The sequence below is a fragment of the Chelonoidis abingdonii genome, chromosome 3 (assembly GCF_003597395.2).
Source record: "Chelonoidis abingdonii isolate Lonesome George chromosome 3, CheloAbing_2.0, whole genome shotgun sequence".
Lineage (NCBI taxonomy): Eukaryota > Metazoa > Chordata > Testudines > Testudinidae > Chelonoidis > Chelonoidis abingdonii.
The window spans coordinates 215,361,452-215,387,892 of record NC_133771.1 but is presented as its reverse complement, the minus strand read 5'-3'; the positions used below and the strand labels follow the sequence as shown (position 1 = coordinate 215,387,892).

The 26,441-nt window shown below is 61.0% G+C and overlaps 1 protein-coding gene across 3 annotated transcripts in view; it reads left to right on the top strand.

The window, feature by feature from the left end:
- The window catches only part of LOC116824862 (phosphofurin acidic cluster sorting protein 2-like), a 45,091-nt gene extending 20,333 nt beyond the window's left edge, over window positions 1-24,758 (top strand). For 2 of the 3 annotated variants that reach the window (XM_075064521.1, XM_075064522.1), the window contains 16 exons: window positions 1,026-1,106; window positions 2,462-2,521; window positions 7,608-7,759; window positions 11,717-11,810; window positions 12,194-12,265; window positions 12,714-12,844; window positions 13,304-13,436; window positions 13,679-13,783; window positions 15,352-15,458; window positions 16,012-16,166; window positions 16,352-16,462; window positions 17,935-18,037; window positions 19,546-19,578; window positions 20,302-20,344; window positions 20,473-20,515; window positions 21,263-21,427. In XM_075064521.1, coding sequence (XP_074920622.1) covers window positions 1,026-1,106; window positions 2,462-2,521; window positions 7,608-7,759; window positions 11,717-11,810; window positions 12,194-12,265; window positions 12,714-12,844; window positions 13,304-13,436; window positions 13,679-13,783; window positions 15,352-15,458; window positions 16,012-16,166; window positions 16,352-16,462; window positions 17,935-18,037; window positions 19,546-19,578; window positions 20,302-20,344; window positions 20,473-20,515; window positions 21,263-21,408 — 1,569 coding nt within the window. In that variant the 3' untranslated portion in view covers window positions 21,409-21,427. Of the gene's footprint in view, window positions 1-1,025; window positions 1,107-2,461; window positions 2,522-7,607; window positions 7,760-11,716; window positions 11,811-12,193; window positions 12,266-12,713; window positions 12,845-13,303; window positions 13,437-13,678; window positions 13,784-15,351; window positions 15,459-16,011; window positions 16,167-16,351; window positions 16,463-17,934; window positions 18,038-19,545; window positions 19,579-20,301; window positions 20,345-20,472; window positions 20,516-21,262; window positions 21,428-22,627; window positions 22,845-22,975; window positions 23,090-24,014 lie in introns of those variants that run through there. The other variant, XM_075064523.1, reaches the window with a different exon arrangement.
- Window positions 24,759-26,441: the final 1,683 nt, after the last annotated feature.

Genomic DNA, 26,441 nt, shown 5'->3' with positions numbered 1-26,441 from the left:
TCCCACCGACGTAACACTCCTGCTGTACCAACTCAGTGAGGCCACCTGCGAGAGGCTTAGCACTTACGTCAAGGTGGTTTGGTCAATGCAGTGTCCGTGTAGACGCCGCGTTGCTCACAGCGATTCCTGCTGCCTTTCAGAACCCATCCCGCAGTGCCCCACACGGGCAGTTCAGTCGGCGCAAGTGTTCCTGGTGAGCGTAGTGTGGATGTATGAAACCGATCCAAGAACTGAGTGGCTGTACATTGACGTAATTCTGTAGTGGAGACTTGCCCATGGTAACCTCTCTGCTCCTGCTCCCAGTGTCGCGCGGCTGCGATGCCGGGCTGGCATTAGCCCTTTCAGCTGCAGAGTCGCACTGGGAGCTTGTGCTCAGCTGAGTATTCGCGACACCCCCCAAGTGTGTGGCTGAGGAGTATCCTGCGGAGCTGCTGTTCATGACACCCAGGCTTCCTGCCGGGAAAGGGGCATGGTTCAGCTGTGGGCCTCACCTTGAGCTGCTCCCCACGAGGCCCTGGGCATCTGTTCCAGGACCCTGCTCTGGGGAGCCCACGTCTCCCTTCTCATGGGTGTGGCAGGCTCTGCAGTGACAATGGGTCACGTGAACTGCAGCAGGCTGCACACCTGGCTCCTGGAAGCCTCAGTCTGTTCTTCCCCCATGCCCTGGGTTGGGTCACAGGCAGCTCAGCCTCTAAGCGGTGTGGGACAGGACCCATGTGGGTCTCGGGTGCTGCACGAGCAGGGGAGCTATCCCCTCCAGTGGCAGGGTGCGCTGTACAGAGCAGTCTGGCTCTGGCCGTGCGCAGTCTGCCCGGGGGTGTGGGTAGCAGCTGATGATCATGGAACAAAGTGGGGAGCAATCACTGAGCACTGGCCAGCTGGGAGATAACAGGCTTGTGCTCCGGCCCGGCCAGCTTCTGGGCGTCATCTCAGAGGGCCCTATGCTGGCCCGGGAGCCTTCCGGAAAGATGGGTGCCCCTGCCGTGCTGTGCCCTTCTGATGTGCTGCCGTCTCTGGCCTTTTAGGACCTGTACGACGAAGAGGATGAAGTGAGGAAGCCGAAGAAAGCCCGGAGGAAAATGATCAGAACCACGTCCCTGAGCAGAGTAACGTCCGCATTTCTTGTGTTAGCGCAGGAGCACTGGGAGTGGGGCTGGGCCCAATCCCCGCGGGAGGCCCACCAGGGAGCCTCCGCAGCACTTCCTCAGCAGGAGGCGCTGTGAGCTCTGGCTGTGGTGGAGCTGCCCCTTGCCCCGCTCTCAGTGAGCAGCTGGAGGGTAGCGGTGCAGGGCGCTGTGCCCCTGGGGGAGAACCCCTCACCGTGCAGTGATCTCGCCCGCAGGCTGTGAGCGGTGTGTAGCTCAAGAGAAAATGGCAGCAGTCCTGCACTGGTGTGTGGGGGTGCCCATCCCTGGGGGCCCATTGACTTGGTCCTGTGGCTCAGTCCTTTCTGCCCTGCTCCCTGGTGGAGCCTGTGCTGCCATGTTAAGACTGGTGTGAAGCGTGCGGTACGGCCCATTGCCGTGAGGGCAGCCCCGTCCCCCGCACACACGTCCCTGGCTCAGAGCACTTGGAGGTTTGCAGGGTGCATTCCCCAGCCCTCTGCTCTGCCTATCCACAGAGCTTCTCTGGCCCCTGGCACTGTTGGAGCCCCTCTCACCTACCCTAGCCAGGGCCGGGCTGTTCTAGCTGAGCCCCAGGGAGCAAAGTGACCAGCCCATGGGCACACAGGACGTCTGGCAGAGAGGAGACCCGAAGCCAGGTCTCCTAGTCTTGTTGTTACTGTTGCTGCTACCGAAAGCAAAGGAAATCTGGCTCTCCCTCTCCCCGCACCTCCGGAGCCCTCAGGGTCACGTCTTGTCCGTCAGTCTGCCAATGCGCCAAAACCCAGCCAGGCTCGGCATGGGCAGATTCTGCTCCTGTGTCTCCTAGTCAGTGTCAGAGGGCCGTCCGGACCTTTGCCCCTTAAGAAGGGGTGGCCAACCCGAACCAGTTAAGAGCTCTGCCCTTGGGATGGCTTTGGGGAGGCCAGGGGTGCAATGGCTGCTGCTGGCCCCTGTGCTCAGGAGGGGAAGGGTCTAAGGGCTGTGCTGCGGGAGTTTTCCATACTTATTCCAAAAGCCCTGCTAAAAATGACAAAGAGCCGGGGGGCTGTGTCTCTGCACAAGGCCTGCATGGCTGCTTTGGAGAGGTTCCTTTGTGTGTGTGTTGTGTCCCTTTTCCCTCCCATCTGTCTTTGAGTTGGGCCGCGTCTCTCTGTGTTTCGCTAATGACAATAGTTCATAAGCCCGGAGGTGCTGACAGAGCCACTAGCTTTGAAGCTGTGGAGGGGGCCCACCTCTCCCCACGTGGGGCGCCATGGAGCCGTGAGTTCAGCACACGGCACAGTGAAAGCAGGGGCAGCTAGGGGGTAGCAGCTCCCTGGGAACCTCACGTGTTTTCCTCTGTCCTTTCCTTCCAGCAACCGAACTTCAAGCAGAAATTCGTTGCTTTGCTGAAGAGATTTAAAGTGATGGATGAGGTGAGAAAGGGTGGGTCCATCCCTGTCTGACACCTGGCACCAGCAGGACAAGCACCTTTGGATCATTCTGGGGAGCCAGGGGGCCAGAGGGCCGTAAAAAGGCGCTGGGGCAAGGAGGCAGAGAGGAGCAAGCGGGGGGCAGGGTCTTGGGGGGAAGAGGTAGCATGGGGGAGGAGGGTAAGGGGCCACAATTTGTGTGCCGGTGGCCCCCCCCACACACTTTTAGGAAGCTTCCGCAGCTCTTAAACCAGTCCCTTGGCTCTGTCCTGGCAAACCCAACATGCAGATGTGTTCAAACCCAGTGGTTCCCCTCAGGGACCCATTGTCCACTCCATGGAAAGCCCACTCCAGCCCCAGGTGACGAGGGCAGCACACCGGCAAGAGCCAGGAATCCCCAAGGGGAGATTCCTGGCCGGCTCTTTGTAGCCTGAAGGGAGGGCACTTGTGGACAACCTGCTAGCAGAAGAGCCTGTACGTGACCTGGGCAGAGCGTTGGGGTTTGACTTCCCAGTCTCCACAAGAGTGCAGCCAGCATGGCTGAGGGCATCTCCTGGTACTTTCAAGTCCCAAAATCCCAGCATTTGCGTTTCACGATGTCTGAGAACAAGGTGAGGGGAAAATTGGTAGTGTAAACTACCTCAGCCCCTCTGTCTGTGGTTTGGAAGAGCTCTGGTGCCTCAGGGGCTTGGAACAGGAGCTTAACTTTCGACCAGGGGATAGTGCTGGGCCCTGAGAGGTGCCTTTTGCCCTCCCTGCGACCCCTCCCCCCTGGTTTGGCCAAGTTACAAGACACTAAATTGCCGTTTGCACATGCTCAGTTGAGCTTGCTCCAGAAAACTCAGAACATTCCATGTGCACTGTGCATGTTCCTCAGTCCCCCTGAGGCCGCCCCAAGATCCAGAGCCGCCCTCGTGGGGACACCGAGACTGGTTCCTCCTGCTGCTGCTGCTCATCAAAATGCCCTTTGACCTAGGGGAGATGATGAGGCAGGAGCCCCGAGTTTGACTTCTGCTAAGGGCTGGAGTTAATAGTTCAGGTCCCTTCACAGCTCTTGTTACTGAGCACAGCTGCTGTCCCTAGAGGGGAGGCAAGTGTCAGCCACCCCGGGGACAGGAGCAGTAACTCTGGGAGGTACAGGGTCCTTGCTGGCAGAGCTCTTCCATTTGACAGAGCATACCTGCCCCTTAGCGGCAGGGGCTGGGCTGGGCTGTCTGTAGAATGAGGCTGTGGCTGGATCTGTAACCACTGCCCAGGGTGTTATGCATCCCCCCATGGCTGGCCTATGCAGGATAACAACCTACTGCTGCTAGTAATGTAGGTACTCCTTCAGCTCAAGTGGCTGAGATCTATGTGCTAGTGCCGGCGGGCTGGGGCTCAGGCTGGAGGGAAGCCATTACTGCTGCACATAACAGAATTTGAATTTTCCTTTTCAACACCTGTGTGGAAGGAGGTTGTCAAGATTGCTGGGTCTGACGCTTCGCAGGCAGGAAGCGCAAGAAGTGCCCACAATGGAGGGGGCTGGGCCTGGCTGGGCTGCCCCCTGCTCAGCAAGGTGCTGCCTCTGGGCCTGCAGCCCTCAGTCGCATTGCCCATTATCTGCCCCATTGCATTTCCAGCTGGTGTCTGCGCTGACATCCACTGTCACCCCCCAGGGCTCTGTCTTTGCCTGAAATTCTCCACCATTGCTGCACCGCCAGGTTCAGCTCCACCAGTGGCAGCCGCTGGTGTTTAACGACGTCTCGGCTAACCCAGCTGGGAGCAGTCTGCATGGCACCATGGCTCCCATACGGGAGGAAATGGGGGCTGCCTCAGTGGTGGGAATGAAGGGAAAGTATAAGGGGAAAGGCTAGTGTAGGCAAGGGCTTCAGCTCTCAGCTGTTCTGGCTCTTAGGCTGGTTTCTCCCATGTCTTATGTTCTAAAGCTCATGCTTCAGGGTTCAATTGGCCCCCAGCAGGGGTCAGGAAGGGATTTCCCCCACCCCTCAAAAGTATTCTGGGGTGGTTGTTTTTTTATCTCCTTCCTCAGAAGCCATCAGGGATGCCCATGGCTAGAGATGGTCGAGGTGGGGGAGGCAGCGCCGAGCAACCTCTCTCAGGTGCTGGGCTGGCTTATGTGCTCGGGGTCTGGCTGATCACCAGATGTGGGGTCAGGAAGAAATTTCCCCCTGGGTCACATTGGGAGTGACCTTGGGAATTTTCACCTTCCTCTGCAGCATGTGCGTGCAGGTCACTTGCCAGGACTATCTGAGTCTAACTCACTGACTCATTTTCCTGCCATTGCGGGGGGCTAGGTCAGTCCCCCTGTTCTCTGCCTCTGGCATGTGACAGTCTAGTCTCCTGGGGCTGGAGCACTTTGGTCTAATTCCAGCTGGGTTTAGTGCATGGGTGCTGGAGGGAGTGACCTGTGATCTACAGCAGAACTGGCAGGATGATCTGGTGGTTCCTTCTGGCCTTAGGCTCTATAACTGATTTTGGGGTGTCTTAGCTTGTTCTCCCCAGCTGGGGGAGCTGCATTGTCACAGCCAGACCTAACAGTCAGAGTCTGAAGTGACAAGAAGTCGTTGGCTTGGCCAGGATACCAGGGCATCAGAAGCAGAAGACAAACTGGAGATCAGAACCACTGGTCAGGAACCAGAGTCAGGATACCAGGGGGTCAGAGGCAGGAGACAAACTGGAGATCAGAACCACCAGTCACATGCCAGGAGTTATTCGGGGTCAGGCTGCGAGGAAATCAAGCCAGAGACACACAGTCCACAACAGGCCAGAGCCCAGTTCAGACAGCTTCCTGTTCCTGGCTTAAGTAGGGCCAGCGGGCCAATCAGCTGCTCTGGGACTCTGCCAATAGGACTGTAGCGGCGGAGTCTCAAACTGGGGCTGAGTATCATGGGTCCCAGGTAACCAGTCATCAGCAGGCTGCCAGGTGGAGGGTTGGAGCGTGGCTGCTCCTATAAATGCTGCTGTGGGTCATGACACAGCAGAGTCTCAGCTCTGGTCATTTCTGCCCATAGGTATTGCCATGTGAGACAGAGACGGAGTGAGATTATTACTATCTCCCAGAGCTGGAAGGGACCCCGAACGGTCATTAGTGCAGCCCCCTGCCTTCACTAGCAGGACCAAGTACTGATTTTGCCCCAGATCCCTAGGTGGCCCCCTCAAGGATTGAGCTCACAACCCTGGGGGTTTAGCAGGCCAGTGCTCAAACCACTGAGCTGTCCCTCCCCCTGATTCACATGCTGTTTACCACACACTTCCTGAGCGCAAGTGAAAAGGCTAAAGCAGCGTGGACCAATCAAAGGTGCCCCAGCTCGATGTCTCCCCAGATCCCATTCTCTGCTGGGGTTGGTCATCACCCTTTGTTCATGGGCTTGTAGCCAGTGTCCGAGCCCAGAACACATCAGATTGACATGCAGAGAGGGGGCAGAAATGGACAGGGTTGTGTGTCGTCACAGCATTTAGCTCCCTACGTTTGATTCTCTGGGTTGAGCTGCCAGTAGGTAGAACCGGTTGAGGGTGTTTTGCTGGGAGAGGAGAAGGTGTTCGGTTGTGTTTTGTGCCGTATAACCTTCCGTTTCTTCTCAAAGAACTTCAGTGTCCCTGGGCAGCCTCGGCCTGCTGCCCCCTTTAGTGCAGAGGGCCTTGGAGGGGGAATGCTGGAATTGATGGCTCCCAGAGGGTTGTATGGGGTGCAGAGCTGGCTGGCCTGGTCTGGCCTGAGCAACAGCAGGGCTCAGTGGAGGACTTCTCAGATACTCCTGCAACTGGTTGTCCCTTTGTGAAGCCAGGTCTGGTTGGTTGCTTGACAACGGGCAGGGTATTCTCCCTTCTGCTAGCAGGTGTTTTGGCGATTACCGTGGTGTCTCCATTCCGTAAGGAGACAGTCGGAGAGCCCCCAAAAGGCAGACCAGTTTGTTTGGAAATTACTGCATTGGGATGGGTCTCAGATGACTTTGTCCTTTCCAAGTGGCCTCTTGAGTGGAGCAGAGTGGCTGGTTTGGGAGGAGTCTGTTAAACCCTGGAATTTCCTTGCTAGCACTTGGTATCCAGTGAATTTGGATCTCTGCCAGAGAAGGTGGGTTCCAGGCTTTGTTTGGTTTGACTTCAAGGCCTGGAAACTCAAGTGTGAGGAGGCTGTGGATTCCTAGGTGGCTGAAGGACTCTGCTGTGTCTCTTCAGGGTACATGATGAGCATATTATGGGGAGGCGATCACTCACCCATGAACTCTGTAGCTCATTTTAACTGAAGCAGCCCCTGCCTGGCTTTTTGTGGACTGGGTCAGTCCTGTGTGCGCGGGCTGTGGGTGTTAGTCTGGTGGCTTCAGCGCTCGAATGGGGTTGGAGTTAGAGGCTTGGGCCCTCCAGCCCTTGGCCTCGTTGGTTTCAGAAGAGTTAGTCCTTCCCGTGAGAGGCAGAGCACGTACGGTCTTGCTTGGCCGCCGGTTTTAGACCTCCCTGGGGGTGGATGGGCAGTCTCTTATCCCGTTTGTGGACTGCATTTGATATGTCCATCTGGAAGATAAAGGCAGGTGTCTTCAGGACAGAGGCCTTACAGCTTCGTGCTGGGCACATCCCAGGGCTATATCCCTGGAGACAGGAAATTAGCCAGCAGTGATGATGGAGTGGTCACGGAGGAGCGTGTGCGGGGAGGTGTCTGCGTTAGGACAGGCCAGGACGCATGGGGGATTGGCCTTGTTTCCCCCAAGGCAGGCCCAGCTGTGGGCAGTGACTGAGCGCCTGAGGGGAGCTGCGCTTGGGCCCCCACCCCTTTCGTCCCTCGGGTGTCTCTGTCGGCTGCTCCGTGAGGACAGGCAGGCCCTGGTGGGGGGATGGCCTGGAGGCGTGTCTCCAGAATGCTCCGGGAGTCTCAGAACAGGCCGTAGCCTGGATCTTGCCCTGCCCATGTCACTGGAGATAATTCAGTTGCCTGGACCAGGCTGGGACAGATCAGAGCGGAGATCCCCACACTAGGTGAGCACCAGCTCCTCCTCCCATCCCTGCTGCCAGGCTGTGGGGCTGTTCCCCTCCAGAGAGCACACAGCTGGGGACGTGGGGAGGGAGCGTTGCTGTGACCTGTGCTTCTCTGCCATAGGTTCTGGACTCCGACCCGGTGGGTCAGACCCAAGAAGTGGAGGAGGACCTGGGGCTGCTCTACGACAGCTTGGAGGAATGCAACAACAGCGACAGCGGCCCCGAGCTGGAGGATAATGAGAGCGTGCGCAGCACCCCCAAACCCACCCTGAGGTGAGAGCAGACAAGAGAAACGCAGACACATCACATGTCCTGCACTGGGTGTGCAGGTCCAGGTACTAGCAGAGCTCCCCATGCTGTGCCCCAGGGCCGGGCACAGCTGGGGCTAGTCCCCCAAGGGCAGTTACACTCTCCTCTACCCCATCTCCCAACTAGAGCCCCAGGCAGTGCTTTCCTTTCCAGAAGCGCTCCCGGGTTCCTTGCCGGCACACAACCAGCAGCTGGAAGGCCTGTCGTCCCCTTTGATTCATGGGAAAGCTTGGAAAGGAAGCTTCCCAGACTACTGCTGCGCAGCGCTGGATGCTGACCTTGGACTGGGCAGGCGGACAGGGGAGTTGTGTAACAGCTGGAGCAGCACAGTACCTGGCTAGAAGTCGCATTGCCTGCGGAGTGCATTTCCTGCGTCTCCTGGAGAGCCAGCTCAGAGCAGGACCAACAGACTCGCTTGCTGCCGGATGGGACGGGGGGAGGGAGCATGTGGACTGGTCCCCAGGGAGAAAGGAGCCCTGTCATCCCTCTCCCCTGTGGGGGACACACACTGTCTACACTGCAGCTGCCAGTGACCCCCCCCCAGCCGGTCACACAGACTGGTGCTAGCTCTACTCAAGCGAGCGTGCTAAGAACAGCAGTGCGGATGTTGTGCTCAGGCAGCAGCCTGGCTCTGAACTCGGGGGCTAGCAGTGGCCACCCCACTATTGGGAGCGTGCTAGCGGGGTCTGCCTGGGCTGGGAAGCAGATGTATATGTCAGTAGCTGGGGACTTTCTCATTATTCATAGACATGTCCAGTCCTCTCCTGAACCCTGCTGAGCGCCAAGCCTCACATTGTGGCAGTGAGTTCCACAGGTTAGCTGGGCATTGTGTGAACAAGTGTGGCCTTGTGTCAGTTAGAAATTAGCTCCCTTTTGGTGTCAGTGACTGTCCCCAGTTCTGGCTGTGCTAGGGAGCAATGGACTTAGCTTCTCTATCCCATTCACTCTTCTGGGCGCATCTGTCGTGGCTGTGCAGCCTTGAGCCCTGCCATCTCTGGTGGCCTCCCAGAAGGCGACTGCCCATCTCTGAACCCCTCTATTTCTGCGGTTATTCCCCAGCTGCACACGCTTTCCGAGGGAGGCCAGCTGAGAGATAGGGTATGGTATTGAATCACACAACCCCAGCCAGGAAGACCACTGGGATCAGAGCATGGGCCAGAGACTGGCCCCCAGCCATTGCCAGAGCAGAGCTTTTAGAAAAGCAGCCAAACTTGACTGAAGACTTGCCTGTGATGGGGAATCCAGCATGACCCTGGGTGAATTGTTCCAAGGGTTCATTTCTCTCTCTGCTAGTTGCCTTCCAGTCTGTTTGTCCATCGTCGGCTTCCAGCCACTGGATGGTGCTAGACCAGAGGCCACTACGAACGATCTGTTCCCCTTGTCAGGGCTTAGACTGTCACCAGGTCCCCCCTTCACCTTCTCTTGGCCAAGCTAAATAGCTAGAGCTGCCAGAGTCTGTCCCTGGGAGCAAGGTGTTTTCAGCGCTGGTTTTCGTCTCGTTCCTCACGTGCCCGACTCCTTTGTTTTCCCCTCTGGCTGCGCAGCCCCTGCTGAGGAATCTCCGGTGAGCTGCCCACGGTGACACCCAAGGCTCTCTCTGGAGGGTGCCAGGTGCCTTTGCCTCTCACTTCATGACTCTGACTTCCTGAATCACCTCTTGTGGGGGGCTCTGCTGCAGGCGAAGCACTGCCCCCAGACTGTTCTCCTGTCCCCCTTGCGTGGTCGACCTGCTCAGAGCGCTGTAGTGGGGTGGGAGGGTGATATCCCTTAGCAGCAGCCGTATGGCTTTGTTCCTAGTATGCGGAGTTCAGCTGGGTTTTACCTGGGATTGAACTCAGGCTCCAGGGTCTGCAGTTCGCAGGACTGTATGACAGGCTTTTGAAGAGATGACGGCGACGTTTGCTGCTCTCCAGGGCACTGGCACTGGCTTTAATACAGTGCCTCTTTTTATCACTGAGTCAGCTGCTCCATGGTTAAGCCCTTAGATGAAGCTGAGGACATTTTGCTTATAGGTTCAGCAGTGCTGCTCTGTTATGTGGAAACCATGTCCTAGATGTCTTGGGTCACGTTCTGCCTCTTCGATAGCCACGGGCCAGGAGGTAGTGTCAGTTTTGGCCACCTGTTCCTGTGCCCTGGGCTGCTTCTCACCTTGTTTTAGCCAAGTCTTTAAAATGCGTTGTTGCAGCCGCCAGCCCTTTGGCTGCACACCACATCTGTCCAGCTGTGCTGGGATTCCTGGATCTCCATCAAGCCCCCACTTCCCTCCAGATCTGGAACTCCAGATACCAGCTCCCTTTGCCTGGAGCTCGGGCCTCCGCCAGCCAGCCGCCTCTTTGTCAGCTGATTGCTGTGGCTTTGGTAGAGGATGGAGCAGATGGTGCTGGGAGCCTCCGGAGCTGGCCTGCCTGTGGTTCCTGGCCATTCCTTCCTGTCGCGTGTTCACTGGGAAGATCTTTTCTAGCCAAACCGAGCAGCTGTGAGGGCACTGCAGGAAGAGCCTCGTGATCTCGTGGGGTTCAGACAGCCAGTGCTCTGTACCCACACTCAGCTAGTGTGGTCTCTCGAGCTGAGGGACTAGCAAGAGATCTGCCCGGGGCTTGTCTCTGCTGCCAGTCATAGGCAATCATCCAGCTGCTGCATAGCCCTGGCGTCGGCAGTCTGGAATGCCCATTGGCAGAGTGGCCACGGGAGCCAGGGCGCGAGCCTGCCTTGTGAAAGGAGGGCAGGGGTCAACGAGTTTCTGACTCTCAGGTCATTAAGCTCTGGGCCAGGCTGCCCAGGGAGGCAGTGCAATCCCTGTCACTGGCAGTCTCTAAAGCCAGGGATGGTCTGGGGTTACTTGGCCCTGCCTCAGCGGAGGGGACTGGACTCGGCGACTCTCCAGGTTCCTTCCAGCCCATGTGTCTGACTCTGCATTGGTATAGGTCACCGACCACGGGGGGTGTTGATCTCAGCTGTGTGTTCCCAGCTTTCTGGTGGGGGTGGGGCATTGGGGTGGGGTGATCTCGGCTCACGTTAAGCACAGTGCTGTCTGGGAACAGAGAGGTGACCTCAGCACCCCCTGTGCGTGGGACATAGCCCTGGCAGCCCCGGAGAGCCCCAGCTATGGGAAGGAGTCAAACCCCAAAGGCTTTGTGTCATCCAGCGACAGGTCCCTGAGGCGCCCGACAGCTCTGCTGTGTATGACGGCCGGGAGCTGTGCCCCTGCTTCGCTGTACCAGCCCCCTGCCCCCAGGCTGCCTGCCCACCATCCTGGAAAGCACTGCTGTATTGCAGGCCTGCAGGCAGTGCAGCCCCATGGTGTGTTCCCTTCACACCAACACTCCCCCTCTCGGAGCTGTGCGCCCGCACCATCTCCTGGGAGCAGCCCAGGCACTGGTGATCCCCGCCCGGCCTGGGGATCTGCGTTCTCTGCCAGCCCCTGGGCACTGCAGGGCCTGGGAGACGTGGCACCAGTCTGAGGTATGAGCACGCATCAGGCTCCCTCAGACAGTCCCGGTACGGGAGGGCGGGAGTAAATCTGCCCCAGCCCCCCCAGCAGGGAACCGGCCCTTCCTTCGTTGCCAGCCCTGCGCATCACCTCCGGGAACCGCAGGTCCCCGACTCAGTCCAAGTCTCCCCCCAGACCCCGGCCCAGTGTGATTCTGAGGGCAGAATCCCTGGGCCCTCAGTGTCGTCCCTTTGCTGCTCAGCTCCCGGTGCTCTCTGGTTCAGCATTTCGAGGGGACAAGCTCCCCTCCCTGCAAGCTTCACCCCCTCCCCTGGGGACGCTGAGCTGGGCCAGTGCCAAAGCGAGTGGGGGCCTATCTGTGGTGCTGTGTGCTGGGAGAGGCTGAGGCGGGCTGAGTGGGGGTCCTGGTGTCCTCGTGTCTCTCATCTCGTCCCAGTCTGTCTCCTTGTGCGTCTGTCTCTCTCCTGCAGGCGTTTCTTTGAGGGCGTCTCTCACTCGGGTTCCCAGACTGAGATCGGCAGTCTGCACATCCAGAAAGGGCAGGAACAGGAGTCCGGCAGCCCTGTGAGTCACACCCCTGCCTCCTTGTCCTCCCCCTGGCCACAAGGCCAGCAGCCTGTGGGCCTGGGGTGTCCCACTGGGAGCCAGGCCTCCTGGGGAGGTGTCCGTCACCTGCAGGGGTCACTCTGCACTGCGTTTCCTTCTCCTTTTCTCTCTCTCCTGGGCGCAAGCAGTGTCCTCTCCCAGCACAGCCAGACGGAGTAGGAGCGCTCTTGGGGGGCACTGTCGAGGGGACAGAGGATTGGCGAGAGCTCTGGGGTGCAGGCTGCCCCATGCACCTGTGTCTCCAGAGGCAGCCAGACCCACATCTGGCTGCCCTGTGCTGGGGGCCACGCTTGGGGCTGCCCTGGGATGCTCTGGTCTAGACTCTGGTTCCCCCTTTCCAGGGACAAGCAGAGAAGCGAAAGACTGGAGCGCCGCGGGCCCTGGAGGAGGTGGGCATGGAGGTGGTAGCCGCGGTGAGTGTCTGTGCTGGTGGGCAGCCACGACAGCCCGGGATGTGTGGCTGGCTGAGGCTTTTGGGGGCTGTCCAGGCACCGGAGCTCAGGGAGCGAGCTGCCCCCTTGGGTGGGGGGAATGCTGCCAGCCGGGGGGAGGGGGCAGACATGGGCAGGGAGCTGAGAGGAAGGATGGTCCACAGGCTCCCAGTGGGCCCCCCAGAGAGCCTCTGGGCCCCCATCTAGTAGGGCCGACAGTCCGGCCCTATTTGGGGCCACCCAGTGCCGAGTGCTCAGGTCCCATGGCGATGGGGTCAGAGACGTGCTGTAGCTAGGTGGTGGGAGGGCAGTGGTGGGGGGGTAGGGAGGAGGCCTGTCTCAAGGAGACTGGCTGTGGGCCCATCAGCCCCTGGAAAGGGGTCCCGGGGCCTTGGTGTCTCTCCTGTGTCCAGTGACTCTGTCCCCTCAGGTGCTGGAGGCAGAGGAGCCCTCCCCACGCCCTGGGGCGGCAGAGGCAGCCAGGCGGGAGAGCAGTGTTGACAGGCTAGCCCAACTGGCCAGCGCCAGCAAGCCCGAGCCCCCAAACGCTGTGTCACCCAGGTAAGGCAGCTCCTGGCCACAGTCCCGGCCTGCACGGCTGGGCTGGCTACGCAGGGCCCAGGCTGGGAGGGAGAGAGCATGGCTGGGCCCACCATGCTGTTCTCTGGCAAGGAAAGTGCTGATGGACCAGTCACAGTGGGATGATGAGGGCCCGGCCCGGGTGCAGCCAGCCTGGCCACGGGGGTTGGGGGGTGGCCCTGCCCAGCCCCAGGGGGGAGGAAGGGGAAGAGGAAGACGGGAGCCCTGCCCAGCCCTGGGTGCAGCTGGCCCGGCCCAACCCCAGAGGCAGGGGAGGACGGGAGCTCAGCCCGGCCCCAGGTGCAGCCATCTCTGGTGTAGCGGTTGCGGTGGTGTGGGTGCAGTTCTGGGGACCTGGCTGCCCCAGCCTGTGCAGCTCCAGCTCTGGGGCCAAGGCTGCTGCAGTGTAAGCTCTAACTCCTGGAGATTCTCACCCTGCAGCAAAGCTGAGAGCAGACAGGTGTGGCGGCCCCGCAGCACCTCCATGAAGGACCGGCAGAACTCGAAGGGGCAGAGCGACCGCGCCAGCAGCCTGGACAGTGAGAGCTCGCTGGACTCGCGGCACAGTGCCCAGGTCAGGCTGCAGCAGTGTATGTGGGTGGCATTCCTGCCTCTTGCAGAGCAGGGGGCGTGGTGGGGCTGGGCCCCGTCTGCTCACAGCAGAGGCAGTGGGGGGCCCAGTTTGGTGCCTGCGGGACCCTGGCCCATGTGGGTGGAGAGGCCCATGTGGGAGGCGTTGGAACGGGACAGTGGCTGGCCTGTGGGAGACCAGGGGATCCCTGCAGCATTTGATCCTGCCTGGTTGTGCTGTCTTAGGTGCCCCGGAAATCTGTCTATGATCAGCTGAACCAGATCTTGATCTCAGACGAGCAGCTTCCGGAGAGCATTGTCCTGGTGAACGTCACCGAGTGGCAAGGGCAGGTGAGCAGGGAGGGGAGCCGGGCTGCCCACCACCTGGGCAGGCTGCGTGTGGGGCCGTGGGAGGGGGCAGCCTGGCAGGGGAAGGCGGCCCCAGGATATAGAAGGTTTGCAGGCTAGGGCCAAATGTCCTTTGCCCTCGCTCGGGGGCAGCCACTGGAGAGCAAGACCAGGATTAGCATCCGCCCCTTGGAACAATGTGCTACACGACAGGGGAGCAGGGGAACACGTTTTGGTTTATTGAGAACAAGGAGATCCTGGCTGGAGAGGGTAAAATTGTCGATAACGGTGCGGAAAAGGCAGAAGTGCTCGGTGACGGTTTCGGTGCTGAATTTGTAAAGGAATCAGGCTGACGTGCTTGTGTCGCATGTGGAGGACGACGTGCTTTCCAGTCCAGCAGTCACCGAGGAGCATTAAACACCATCTGCCAGGGACGAATGTTTTTAAAACAGCAGCCTGGAGAGCTTGTACCCAAGAGTCTTAGCAGAGTGGACTGTGGAGATCTCTGATGCTAATTGTCACTTCCAGAAGCCCGGCTGGGGGCTGGTGTTGGGCCAGTAGTCAGAAAGGGCAGGTGGGATTAGCTGGCTGGCTGCGGGCTGGTTAGCCAGCCATCAGTCCCAGGCTGTCATGGAGAGGCTGGGATGGGATCCAGTTGCTAACGAAGGGCAGGAATATCATTAATGCAGCCACGGTGGGGTTATGGAAACCAGGTCTTGTCAAGCAGCCCTGATTCCATCTCTGATGGGCTTACAAGTTCGGTTGGTAAAGGTCACAGCAGAGATGTACCATAGTGAGACTTCGGGACGGGGTTTGACTCAGCTCCACGCAAGGCGCCAGTTCGCAGACCTAGCCCAGCCTCACGGGAGCCCTTGTTAAAGGAGCTGCCTGGCAGAGCTTGCAAGGAGTCGTTCCTGGATGGGCGTGTGGCTGGCGGGATTCCCCAGGGCTCGGGAACACTGGCAGTAAATAGGAATCGCGGATGTTGCACTCTGGGGAGCTAGCGAGATGGCGCCGGGAGGTGATTTTACCCCTGTCTCCAGCATTGGCACCGTGGCCAGGTCTGGTGTCCGCCATTGCAAATGTGGAGGGGGCAGAGAAGAGCTGTGGAAACGATGGGAGGGCTGGAGAAAACGTCTCACAGTGAGAGACTGCGCCTGGGCTGCTCAGGTTGCTACAGGGGAGACAGGGGAGTGACTAGATCACAGTGAGTGAGTGGAGGAGAAAATGCCAGGGCCGAAAGGAACTTCAGGGGCCCCTCCCCGAGCTGGGAGAACGGGTAGGCAGTTCGGAGCGATCACACCCCGCTGGAAATGCCCTGCCCCCAGGGGAACGGAGTCACCGGTCCAACCTCCTCCCGCCGTGCAGCACAGGGGGCCCTAGGGTAGGGGCCTGGCACAGACACCCCAAAATGAGGGGGACGCTGCTAGAACTGCTCCTACCGGATGAACTGAAGTCACTGGAGGGAAGAGAAGGGACGTGTGTGAGCTCGGGCTGCCATGAGTCCCGTGGGCTGGGCTGCCTGGAGCTGGGCTTCAGCCCCTACCTTCTCTCTGGCTTTGTCTCGACAGTTCCTGAGCGAACAGCTCCAGGCACACAAACAACCCGTCGTCTCCACTTGGTCTGTGGCCGACGTCCAGGCTGCCTTCAACACCATCGTCGCCCGCATCCAGAGATAGTGAGTGCAGCCGGGCGGCGTGGCAGAGGGTGGGCGGAGTCTGGCCCTGGGGGCGAGGCCCGGCCCCTGGCAGCATGGTGGGGCAGAGGGCTGGCCCTGAGCTGCATGGGGGAGGAGACTGGCTCTGGGGGTGGGGGAAGGACCTGGCCCAAATGGCACTGGAGCAGGCTCAGGGACGTGTAGTGAGGGAAGGGTTTGAAGGAGAAGCCCATGGGTGCTGGGGGGCTGATTGTGCACCATCACAGGATTGGGCCCTGAGTCCATGGGCTGGGAGCAGGGATGGGCTGTCCAGTTGGGTGTTGACACTGGACCCTAATGATGGTGGTGTCAGTCTCAACACTGAGAACTCATGGCTGCTCCCTGTTAGCCCCTCCACTGAGGGTTGGTGAGCAGCGAGGCGGGACACAACAGACTTGCCCCTGGGGAGGTGTGCCCTTCGTGGGAGGTGTGCCGCCTGGGGCCTGAGGAGGGAATGGGCTTATCTCCATGGGTGGCATCTGTCCTGGCCCCTGCGTGACTCTGAGTCTCTCAGGGGTTTCTCTTCCTTCTGCAGCTGTAACTGCAACTCTCACATGCCTCCCCCAGTCAAAGTGGCCGTGGCGGGAGACCAGAGCTACCTGAGCATCGTGCTGCGGTTCTTCGTGGAGCAGCTGGCCAGCAAGACCCCAGACTGGCTGAACTACCTCCGCTTCCTCGTGGTGCCACTGGGTAAGAGCCACCCGCTGGGAGCCCCAGTTCTGGGGCCTAGTGCCCTCTGGGGAAGGGGCTGCAGGGCCCCGCAAAGGCAGCCCATGTGCGGCAGAGAAGGCAGCAGCTGGGGCATCGGCAAGCTCCGCTCCTGGGAGCAGCCAGCGTCTCTTCTGGCTGCGTCACTTCTTCCATCTCCTTGGCAGGCTCACACCCGCTGGCCAAATACCTGGGGTCCGTGGATGGGAGGTACAGCGCCCTCTTCCTGGACACGGTGTGGAGGGAGCTGTTCAGCCGGGCTGAGCCCCCCAGCGCAGGTGAGTAGCAGGGGCGCCCGGGCAGTGCCAGCTCTGGGCTGTGTGGGCAGCTGGCGGTGTGCTCACCTCTCCCCTTTGTTACCAGATTTGCCCGATACTTCGGGGTTTGCTCATTTATTCGGGTTACTTTGGGGCGGGTTCTGTAATTCTGTCAGTGTGCAGCTTGTGTCACGGGGGTTCTCATACGGAGCTGTCCTGCAGGGCCAAGGTTCCACAGGGCTGGGTTCTTCCAGCCCCAGAACCAGATGAACACACACACGTTAACAGAGCATGTCTGAGAGGACTGGGTTAATCAGAACTCCCAAGCTGACCCCTTACATGTCCCTGGATTCAGCAGGCTGGGGGAGCAGCACTTCTATGCTGCCACCCTCATATGTCCCGGGTTCAGCATGTCCCTGTCTCCACTTTCACGGTACAATTGTTCTGGTTGTAACCCACCTGATGAGCAAACCCCACAGGGTTTTGGCTGCAGGGATCTTTAGCTTAGCTACAAGGAGCATCGCTGCAGAGCGAATGGGGGGAGAGAGAAGCAACCAGCTTAACCATGAACGTTATTTATTGCCAGGTGGTAACCAGAGGGGAGCCAAACAAACAAAACACTCAGAATATTCACTCAAACTTAAATTTGATGACCAAAGTCAGGTTTAGAGAACTGTCACTGATCACACGAGTCAGGGTCACAGGGCTACCCCTAGAGAGCGAGCTGGGTTCTCACCACTCCGGGAAGCTAGAATCCATTGGGGGTCCCAGCTGGTGGTGGTAGCTGGGGGTCCGGAGTGCTGGAGACAGGCAGAGCCCCCAGCATGATCAGTCAGGAGAAGATGAAGTCCCAGTGGAACTGATGCAGATTTTGGATCCAGGCATTCGAGCACTTACTTGGGTGTGGGTAGGGGGTTTTGTAGGGAAAAAACCATGGGTCAAGGGAAACACTACATTTGTTTATGGGTAAGCTGATGGCTCAAGAGAGGATACCAGAGTTGTTTTGTTCAGGCTGGACTCTAATTGCTGCTCAATTCCTGGCTATGGGTCGTGTTCCTTCCAGGGGCCCCACAATGCAGTTAGGCAGCTTCAGTAGTTTGGATACTAATAGAGGGTTTATTGTTAGAATTGGTCTGATCACTGCTGAGCTGGGTGTGGGCAGAGATCCCCCATGATGCACTGCTTCCCTGCCTTTCTGGTCCCAGAGTTCCCTGCGGTTCCTGCCTTGGAATCTCTGCTCTTCCTCCTGTGTGCTAATGGGGATCCCTCCCTGTCCCCTCTTCCATGCAAATGAGGCCAGGGGAGTTGCCGTAATCCTGTCACCCTGGGGTTTAGGTGTCTCCTGCTTTCTGTAAGTCTTTCTTCTCATGGGCTTTGCTCCAAGCAGAGGCTGGTGGGGGGGTGTCTTTCGTGAGTCAGACAGGCTGGGGGCTGGGTACTGCGCCCTGGTTCCCCAGAGCACAGAGCTGAGCGGGAACACCTTGCCTCCCCAGATACCGTGGACGTCTCTGGCCGTGTGGCTCAGTTCATTGCAGGAGCCAGCCAGTCTCACCAGCTGCCCATCTCCGAGGCCATGCTGACGTACAAACAGAAGAGGTGAGAGCAGGAGTGAGCGTTCAGGCCTGGGGGCACAGGCAGTTGCCCTGGACACCGCCCAGCCTTTCCAGCTGGTGCCAGCTGCTACCGGGGACCCTTCCCCAGCCAAATCTGAGGCGTGGCACTTTGAATCCCGGCTGGGTGGCCCCCGGGTTCTGCAGCGCCCCAGGGAGGTGTCTGAACTAGCCGAGTGGCAGAGGAAAGAGCAGCAGGGCTGGGGGAGGGGAGGACTGGCTGAGCCCTATGCTGGACGGGCTGGGGTCCCCCAACCCATGCAGAGTCTCTGGTGCAGTCCCTTCTCGGCCGCCGCCCCCCAGTGTGCGAGTGGCAGAAGCAGCCGCAGGAGTCCTGAGCGGAGATGCCCAGATAAATGCCACCCTGTGCTCTTCCCGCCCGGTCTGCCTCGGCGCAGAGTGTGGGGCCCAGGCAGAGAGCAGGAGTGACCTTCCCTCCGGGGCCTTGTTTCTGATCCGAGCTCCGTGCAGCCCCGTGCGCTCCCCTGGTGCCTGTTCATGCTCCCTCCACTCTCCAGTGGGGCAAGGATAGCTGTCGTTCTCTCACGCTGCTGGCCCATGTGGGGCCTGCCCAGTGCAAGGCTCCCGCGTGCAGCCAGCTCGGTATCAGCTGTCTGCTGCCACAGAGCCTCAGCGCTTTCTGGGTCAGCTGCCAGGCAAGAGCGTGGCCGGGGACACAGGCAGCCCAGCTGCTTGGACACTGGCGTCTGGGCTGGGTACTGGGCTCCCCGGCCTTTGCTGGCAGAGCTGAGGCACTTAATCCTGCTGAGCGCTGAGGCCAGGAACGGGAGCAGCAGCGTGGCCAGCTGGGGAAAAGCCTACAGAGCTACCTCCCAACCGGCCTCATTCAGAGAAACCCAGGGCTGGGATAGCAGGGAGAGTGAGGGGCACTGGTAGAGCTGGGGGAGCCCGGGCGAGCAGGGGGCTGCGGGTCGGGAGCGAGGGGCACCGGCAGAGCTGGGGGGGGGGGCTGCGGGTCAGGAGTGAGGGGCACCAGTAGAGCTGGGGGGAGCCCGGGCCGGGGCGAGCAGGGGGCTGCGGGTCGGGAGCGAGGGGCACCGGCAGAGCTGGGGGGGGGGCTGCGGGTCAGGAGTGAGGGGCACCAGTAGAGCTGGGGGGGAACCCAGGGCTGGGGTAGGAGGGGGCTGCGGGTCGGGAGTGAGGGGCACCAGTAGAGCTGGGTGAGGGGGTGCGCGGGCGAGCAGGGGGCTGCGGGTCGGGAGTGAGGGGCACCAGGCTAGCAGGGGCAGTGCTAGTCCCTGAGCAGAGCGCTGGGAGGTACCAGGCCATTTTCACGCCGTCTGTCCTGGCAGGGTTGGGGAGGGGTGCAGGGGTCAGCCCCTTGAATGGGCCCTGGAGCCGTCTTGTCCCTGGGGAGTGGGCTGGGCCCTGGAGCTGTGGGTGGGGCTGGCACCCGCCCACCAGGGCCTGGCTGTAACTGCGCATCCCAGCAGTGCATTCACCTCTCCCTTCTCTTGGTTTGTGGCACCCAAGGAAGAGAAGCCTCTATTTTGACTTTTATATCAGGTACCTGCCCGTGGCTTGCTGCGCTGTCGCCTCATTGCGTGTCCCTCTGCCCCATCTCTGTGTCTGGAATAGAACCAGTGCCCCCTGCCCGCCCTGCGGCCCCGGAGCAGGGTCCGCCCCAGGAGCTTTGCATGTGAACTCCCTTCCCTGCAGCCCCTCTGCTGCTCAGTTTGTCGCTATCCCCGCTCCTCCCCTGCCCTCCCTACTAGTCAGGCGGGTGCTGTGCATGGAGGGGACGGGGCAGCACCCAGGGCCCCAGGACAGCGGGGGCACTCGAGCCCCACAGTGCTCTGCTCCCGGTTGGGTGAACAGCTTGGGGGCTCCCCCTGCCAGCGGGGAGGGCTGGGCACTGTCCTGTGTGGCAAACAACTCGGGGGCTGCCCCTGCTAGCTGGGGGGCTAAGTACTGCCTGTGGGGCAGGGTGGGCACTGCCCTACGTGGGGGATGACTTGGGGGCTGCCCCTGCTAGCTGAGGGGCTGGGTTCTGCCTGCGGGGCAGGCTGGGCACTGACCTACATGGCAAATGACTCGCTGCTCCTCCTGCCAGCCAGGCATGGCCCTGCGGAAAGCCTTGCTCGGCCCATAGGTGGCAATCCGATCTTGAAGGCAAGGCAGGGCCCTGCCCGGCGCCCCGGTGCCCCGCAGCCCTGCCAGCCCCGCAGGCAGCAGCGTGGTCCCTGCGGCGGGTTTGCCGTCTGACCTTTCCCCTCTTCCCTCGCTTAGCCCAGACGACGACTCCTGCCAGAAGTTTGTGCCATTTGTTGGGGTGAGTGTCTGATGGGGGGGGGAAGGGGCACCGCACGCCAGCCCTGCCAGGCGCATGGACACCGGGGGGCGGGGGGGGACGGCCGGCTGCAGGGCCAAGGGAGGTGTCTAATGTCTCTCTGTCTGCAGGTGGTGAAAGTGGGGCTCGTGGAACAGTCCTTCTGCGCCTCAGGTGAGCCCGCCCTGCGGCCCGGGGAGGGCCGGCTTTAGGCCTATTCCACCAATTCCCCCAGATTGGGCCCCGCACCCAGTGAGAATCCCTTCCCTGGCTAGCGGCGCCTTTTTAATTTTTACTCACCTGGCGGTGCTCCGGGTCTTCGGCGGGTCTTCGGCGGTGGGTCCTTCGCTCGCTCCGGCTCTTCGACGGGCGGGTCCTTCAGTGCCACTGAAGACCTGGAGCGAGTGAAGGACCCACAACCAAAGTGCCACCAAAGACTCAGAGCACCGCAGGGTGAGTACAAGCCCCACGTGTCGGGGGGTTTCTGTTCGTTTGTTTTTAAGTCATCCCTGCTGGGGTCTCTTCGAAACTGTTTGAATTGGGCCCTGCACTTCCTAAAGCCGGCCCTGGACCCGGGGCAGTGGGGCTGGCTGGCTGGCTCTGCCTCTCCCCTCTGGTGGGGAACCCCAGGGGGGCTGCAGCCTTCCAGAGGCCCCCCCCTCCCCGAGCCCTGCTGCAGCCTCGGCTGGCCATTGGAGCTGGGAAGGTCCCAGCTCCCCCCCCAGAGCCAGGGCACCAGGCCTGCCCAAAGGGAGATGCACCAGTGGTGGCCCTAGGCTGTGAGTGCCCATCCCGCCCCAGAACACAGCCACAGGCAATGAGGTGTCATGGCCCTCTGCCCCACTGCTGCCCTGGGGATACCCCACCCCGGCTCAGCCCCCCTCATCCCGTTAATTTGGCCCTGCCTTTCCCTCTTGCTAGTGGACTCTGACGATGCCACGGTCTGCACCAGTTCCCTGCTGAGCTCCTCACCTTCAGCCAGCGCAGGGACCCCCCACAGCAAGGAGGCCATGGGCACCCCACCGCCCTCCCCGTCCGTCAGCAGCAGCCTCTCGGGGGCTGGGTGAGGCTCCGCAGGGGGACTGGAGGGAGGCCGGAGGGAGTAGGGTTAATGTCCCGCAGGCTTGTTAACCAATCGTTTCCCTTCAACAGAGCCAGCTCTGTCCCAGCGCCCCCACACGTACAGCCCCCCTGAGTCCCCTGGCCCAGAAGGGAAGGGGCCCACACTGCGCTGTGTGGGGTACACACAGCCAGGCAGGGAGGGGCAGGGGCTGTGCCACACACCCCCAGCCCCTGGCCTCAAGACTCTCTGCTTGTTAAATGAAAGTGGAGATTGTGGGCAATGTTCCCATGCCCCTTGGGCCACATGGGTGATGCTCATGGGGACGAGGGGCTGGAGCTGGCTGTGGGGCAGCAGGAGACCCAAATGGGGCTGGATCCTGTGGGACGCTGGGGCAGGGAGGGGTGGGAATGGGGCGGCTGGGCCCCGCGCTGAGGGGGAGAGCGTGGCTGGAGCTGGATCCGGAGGGACGCTGGGGCTGGGGCTGGGGCGGCTGGGCCCCGCGCTGAGGGGCAGAGTGTGGCTGGAGCTGGATCCGGAGGGACGCTGGGGCGCTGGGGCTGGGGCGGCGGGGCCCCGCGCTGAGGGGCAGAGGGGCTGAGCTGATCCAGGGCGGGTAAGGGCGTGGGGAGGGGCAGCTGGCCCCGCGCTGAGGGCGGAGCGGCTGGGGCTGGACCAGAGGGACGCTGGGGCTTGGGGCGGCTGGGCTTGGACGGAGGACGCTGGGCTGGGGCTGGGGTGGGTTGGGGGCTGGGCCCGCGCTGAGGGAGGAGCGTGCGGAGCTGATCCGAGGGACGGCGGGGCTGGGCGGCGGCCCCGTGGCTGAGGGCGGAGCGTGCTGGGGCTGAATCCAGAGGATCTGGGGCTGGGCGGCTGGGGCTGGATCCGGAGGATGCTGAGGGGGCGGAGCGTGGCTGGCTGGGCTGGATCCAGAGGGACGCTGGGCTGGGGCGGCTGGCCCCCGCGCTGAGGGCGGAGCAGGCTGGGGGCTGGATCCAGAGGATGCTGGGGCTGGGGCGGCTGGGCTGGATCCGGAGGGAGGGCAGGGGCGGAGCGGGGCTGGGCTGGATCCAGAGGGATGGCTGGGGCGGGCGGGGCGGGCCCCGTGTGAGGGCGCGAGCAGGCTGGGGCCTGGATCCAGAGGGTGCTGGGGCGGCTAAGCCCCATGCTGAGGGCGGAGCAGGGCTGGTTATTTGTTGCTTGTGACTACCGCCAGGTCCTGAGAGCCCCCCGGCGTGGAGGTGATGGGCCTGCAGGTCGACTACTGGACGAACCAGGGGCTGGAGAAGAAGAAGGAGGGAGAGAAGCGGGAGATGGGCTTGAAGAACACACTGAAGAGCAACTTCCGCTCGCTGCAGGTCAGCCGCGTGCCCGGCGCCGGGGAGCTGGTCCCCCCCAGCACCATGGCCATGACCGTGGTCACCAAGGAGAAGAACAAGAAAGGTAAGACTGGCAAAGGCCCATGCTGGGCCCCCAGCCAGGGCCTGCACCAGCCTGGCCTGGAGGAGGCAGAGAGTCGCTGCCTGGCTCCCCTGGCCGGGCTGGCTCTAGGAGTCTTTGCTTGCTTCTCCCAGTGATGTTCCTGAGTAAGAAGCCCAAGGAGAAGGACCTGGAGCCCAAAAGCCAAGTCATCGAAGGGATTACGCGCCTGATCTGTACAGCTAAGCACCAAAGCACCATGCTCCGAGGTGAGGGCGGCCCGGCACCATGCCACACCCCTCCAGCCAGGCCAACAGCTCTGCCCACCACTCCAACACCGGCAGGCTGCAGTGGGGCTGGCTGAGCTCTGCCAGAGTCTCTCCCTGCCCCGCCCGAGCTGTGCACGCGCACACGCTGAGCCCTGCCCTGCACAGCTGAGCTGCACGTGCGCTCTGAGCACAGCTCACAGAACGCTGGGCACCTTTAAGAAAGGGGTAGACAGACAGACAGTATCCTATTGCCTCTCTATAAATCCCTGGTACCCCCGCACCTTGAACACTGCCTGCAGATGTGGTCACCCCAGCGCTAAAACCATCTCTTAGACTTGGAAAAAGGCAATGAAAATGTTAGGGGTTTGGACAGGCTGCCGTGTGCAGAGACATTAATAAGACGGGGACTGTTCAGCTTGGAAAAGAGACGACTAAGGGGCGATATGATACAGGTCTAGAAAACCATGTCTGGTGCGGAGAAAGTAAATGAGGAAGTGTTATTTACTCCTCATAATACAAGAACTAGGGGTCACCAAATGACATTAATGGGCAGCAGGTTTAAAACAAACAAAAGGAAGTTCTTCTTCACACAGCCCACAGTCAACTTGTGGAACTCCCTGCCAGAGGATGTTGTGAAGGCCAAGACGATAACAGGTTTCAAAAAGAACTAGATAAGTTCATGGAGGACAGGTCCATCAATGGCTATTAGCCACGATGGGCAGGGATGGTGTCCTTAGCCTCTGTTTGCCAGAAGCTGGGAATGTGCAACGGGATGGATCACTGGATGATTCCCTGTTCTGTTCATTCCCTCTGGGGCACCTGGCATTGCCCACTGTCGGCAGACAGGACACCAGGCTAGAGGGACCTTTGGTCTGACCCAGTGTGGCCGTCCTTATGTTTGGCACTCTGCTCTCTCCTCTCTCAGTGTCCATCGACGGGGTGGAGTGGAACGACGTGAAGTTTTTCCAGCTAGCCGCGCAGTGGCCAACCCATGTCAAGCATCTCCCCGTGGGCATCTTTGGCTACTCGAAGAGCATGTGAGCCAGGCGGGGAGGGACCTGGGAGCCGGGACACTGCTGAGTGTGGCAGGAGACGGCGATGGCCATGGCCTGGCCCTTCTGCTGGGCACTCAGGGAGGTTCCTGCTGCCCCTCTCCCCCAGGGGGCTTTTAACATGCAGCTCGAACTGGTGCAACAGGGGCATCCACGTGGCTTCCAGAGCTGCAGCCCCCCAAGCCAGCCTCCCACAACCCTGGGGCAAGGGGCCCACCCCAAGGAAGGGACTGCGAGCTGCTCGAGGGAGTCTTACTGGTGCTGCACCAGCAGAACAGGCTGCTCTGGCTCCCGCCCGGGGGCTGGCTCAGCCAGTTGCACCCTCTGGCAACTCAGTCACCCCCTTTCGGAAGCCCCAGGGCCACACTGGCAGCTCCAGGGAGCTGAGGGATCTCTGCCCCACGGTGCCATTGCTCAAGGCCCCAGCAAGCCTGGGTTCCAGGCCCTGCAGCAGCCCCTAGGCCATGGGGCTGCAGGGCTGAGCCTAGACCCAGCCCCCCACTAGGAAACACAGGGGCCTATGGAACTGCAGCCTGTGGACCACCTGAGACTCTCCTAGCACTTCAGGTAGGGGCCTCTTCCACCATCAGCTGCAGGGCCCCAGGGGAGGGGAGCTGTGCTGCAGCGAGCCTGGGGGGCAGGGCTGCTCCGCAGTGAGGTCCAGGCACTGGCCAGGGGGGAGCAGAAAGCTGGGCAGGCCCAGCTGTACCCTCAGCACCAGGAGCCAGCACCTGTCAGTCCAAGCTGCAGCCCCCCTGCCCAGAAATGCTAGGGGCAGGTGGGGCTATAGCTGGGGGGGCCCCTGGGCACAGCTGTTTTCCCACTTACTGCTGGTCTGGGGTTCACATGCCGAGTGTGGTAGCCCACCAGCCCTGGCACTGCAGCTGATCTGACACTCCTGCCCTCCGCCAAGCCAAGCCCAGCCCAGCCCCTCATGCTGCCAAACCGCTCCCTGCCCTCGGAGCCCTAAAGTGGGGGCTGGGTGGCTGGCAGAGGCGTTACCCTGTTTTTTTACAAGATTCTATTTTTTTTAAACTTACTGTATGGTTGCTTTTCTGGATTAATTTTAATAAATTAATGCTGGTACCACTGTGACTGGGGTGCAGGGTGTGTGCAGCTCCGCCCCATGTGGGAAGGGGGGGCAGAGCCCCTCAGCCATGGCCAATGCTGCTGCCTCTCACACAACTGCGTTCTGGTGGGCGAGAACCCCCCACGGGGCGGGCGCTGGGGCTTGGGGGCCTACAAACCGTGCATGGCTACAGCTGCTGCAGTCGCCAGGCACTGCCCGGAGCCCAGCTCCTGGGAGACCACGCCAGCCAGGGGGCAGGACTGGCGAGGCCAGCTCCAGGGACCTGCCATCAATGCTGACCTCCAGGCACACAGGAGAATCAGGAGCTGCTGACGGAGCCGGATGTCTCACTTCTGCCACTAACCTAATGGGGGTGCTGGCCCCAGCCTCACCAGGGCAAGGGAGGGAGCCCCCGATAACCTCCAGCTGTGCCCAAGCCCCTGCACGCTGGGGGAGAGGTGCCAGCTCTGCAGTTCCCTGGTAGAGCCCAGGGGTGTGGGCACAGATCAGCACAGGGAGGATGCAGACCAGCACAGCTGTTTTATTTAAATTAAAAACCCCCAGCCCTTGGTAATCGTGTCTCGTGCTTCAGGGGCCACAGGTACCTGAATGTGGAGGATGATGAGGGAAGCACCCTGGAGAGGAAGAGGAACATTAATCGCTGCCTCATCATCCAGATCATGAAAGGGGAGAAGAGCTGCCACATCGATAACGTGTGTTCAGGGTATGGGGTCCTGGCAGCGCGAGCAGCACGCGGCTCGCGCCCGGCAGCCTCAGAGTAACCTGCTCTCTCCACCCCCAGGTTGATCGAACGCCTGTCAGAAATGGAGAGTTGTGGCCCGCCTGAAGTTCTCAGCTTCTGCTGCAGCAGCACGGACGTGCTGTCCTGCACCCTGCACCTGCTGATTCCAGGGCTACCTGCGCCGCCAGGAGGGACACACCCCAGTACTGGAGTATGTCTCCCGTGCCATGCCCATGCGCTCCTCCACTCCTGCAGTGCCCCCCAGTCACTCTTCCGACTGTGGAGATCAGACAATGCCCAACACAGCCTGCGCCGAGAGGAGACAGCCTTCTCCACTTCAGGTAAGAAGGAGTGGGGCTGTTGCCCCGGGCCAGACGGGCATGGACACTGCGCTGCGGCTTGCCCCTGTGGGTGCCAGAGCCCGTCACAGGCAGTCACATTGGCGCCCGGGGCTCAGCAGGAGAGCAGCCCTGCCTGGGGCCCAGCCAC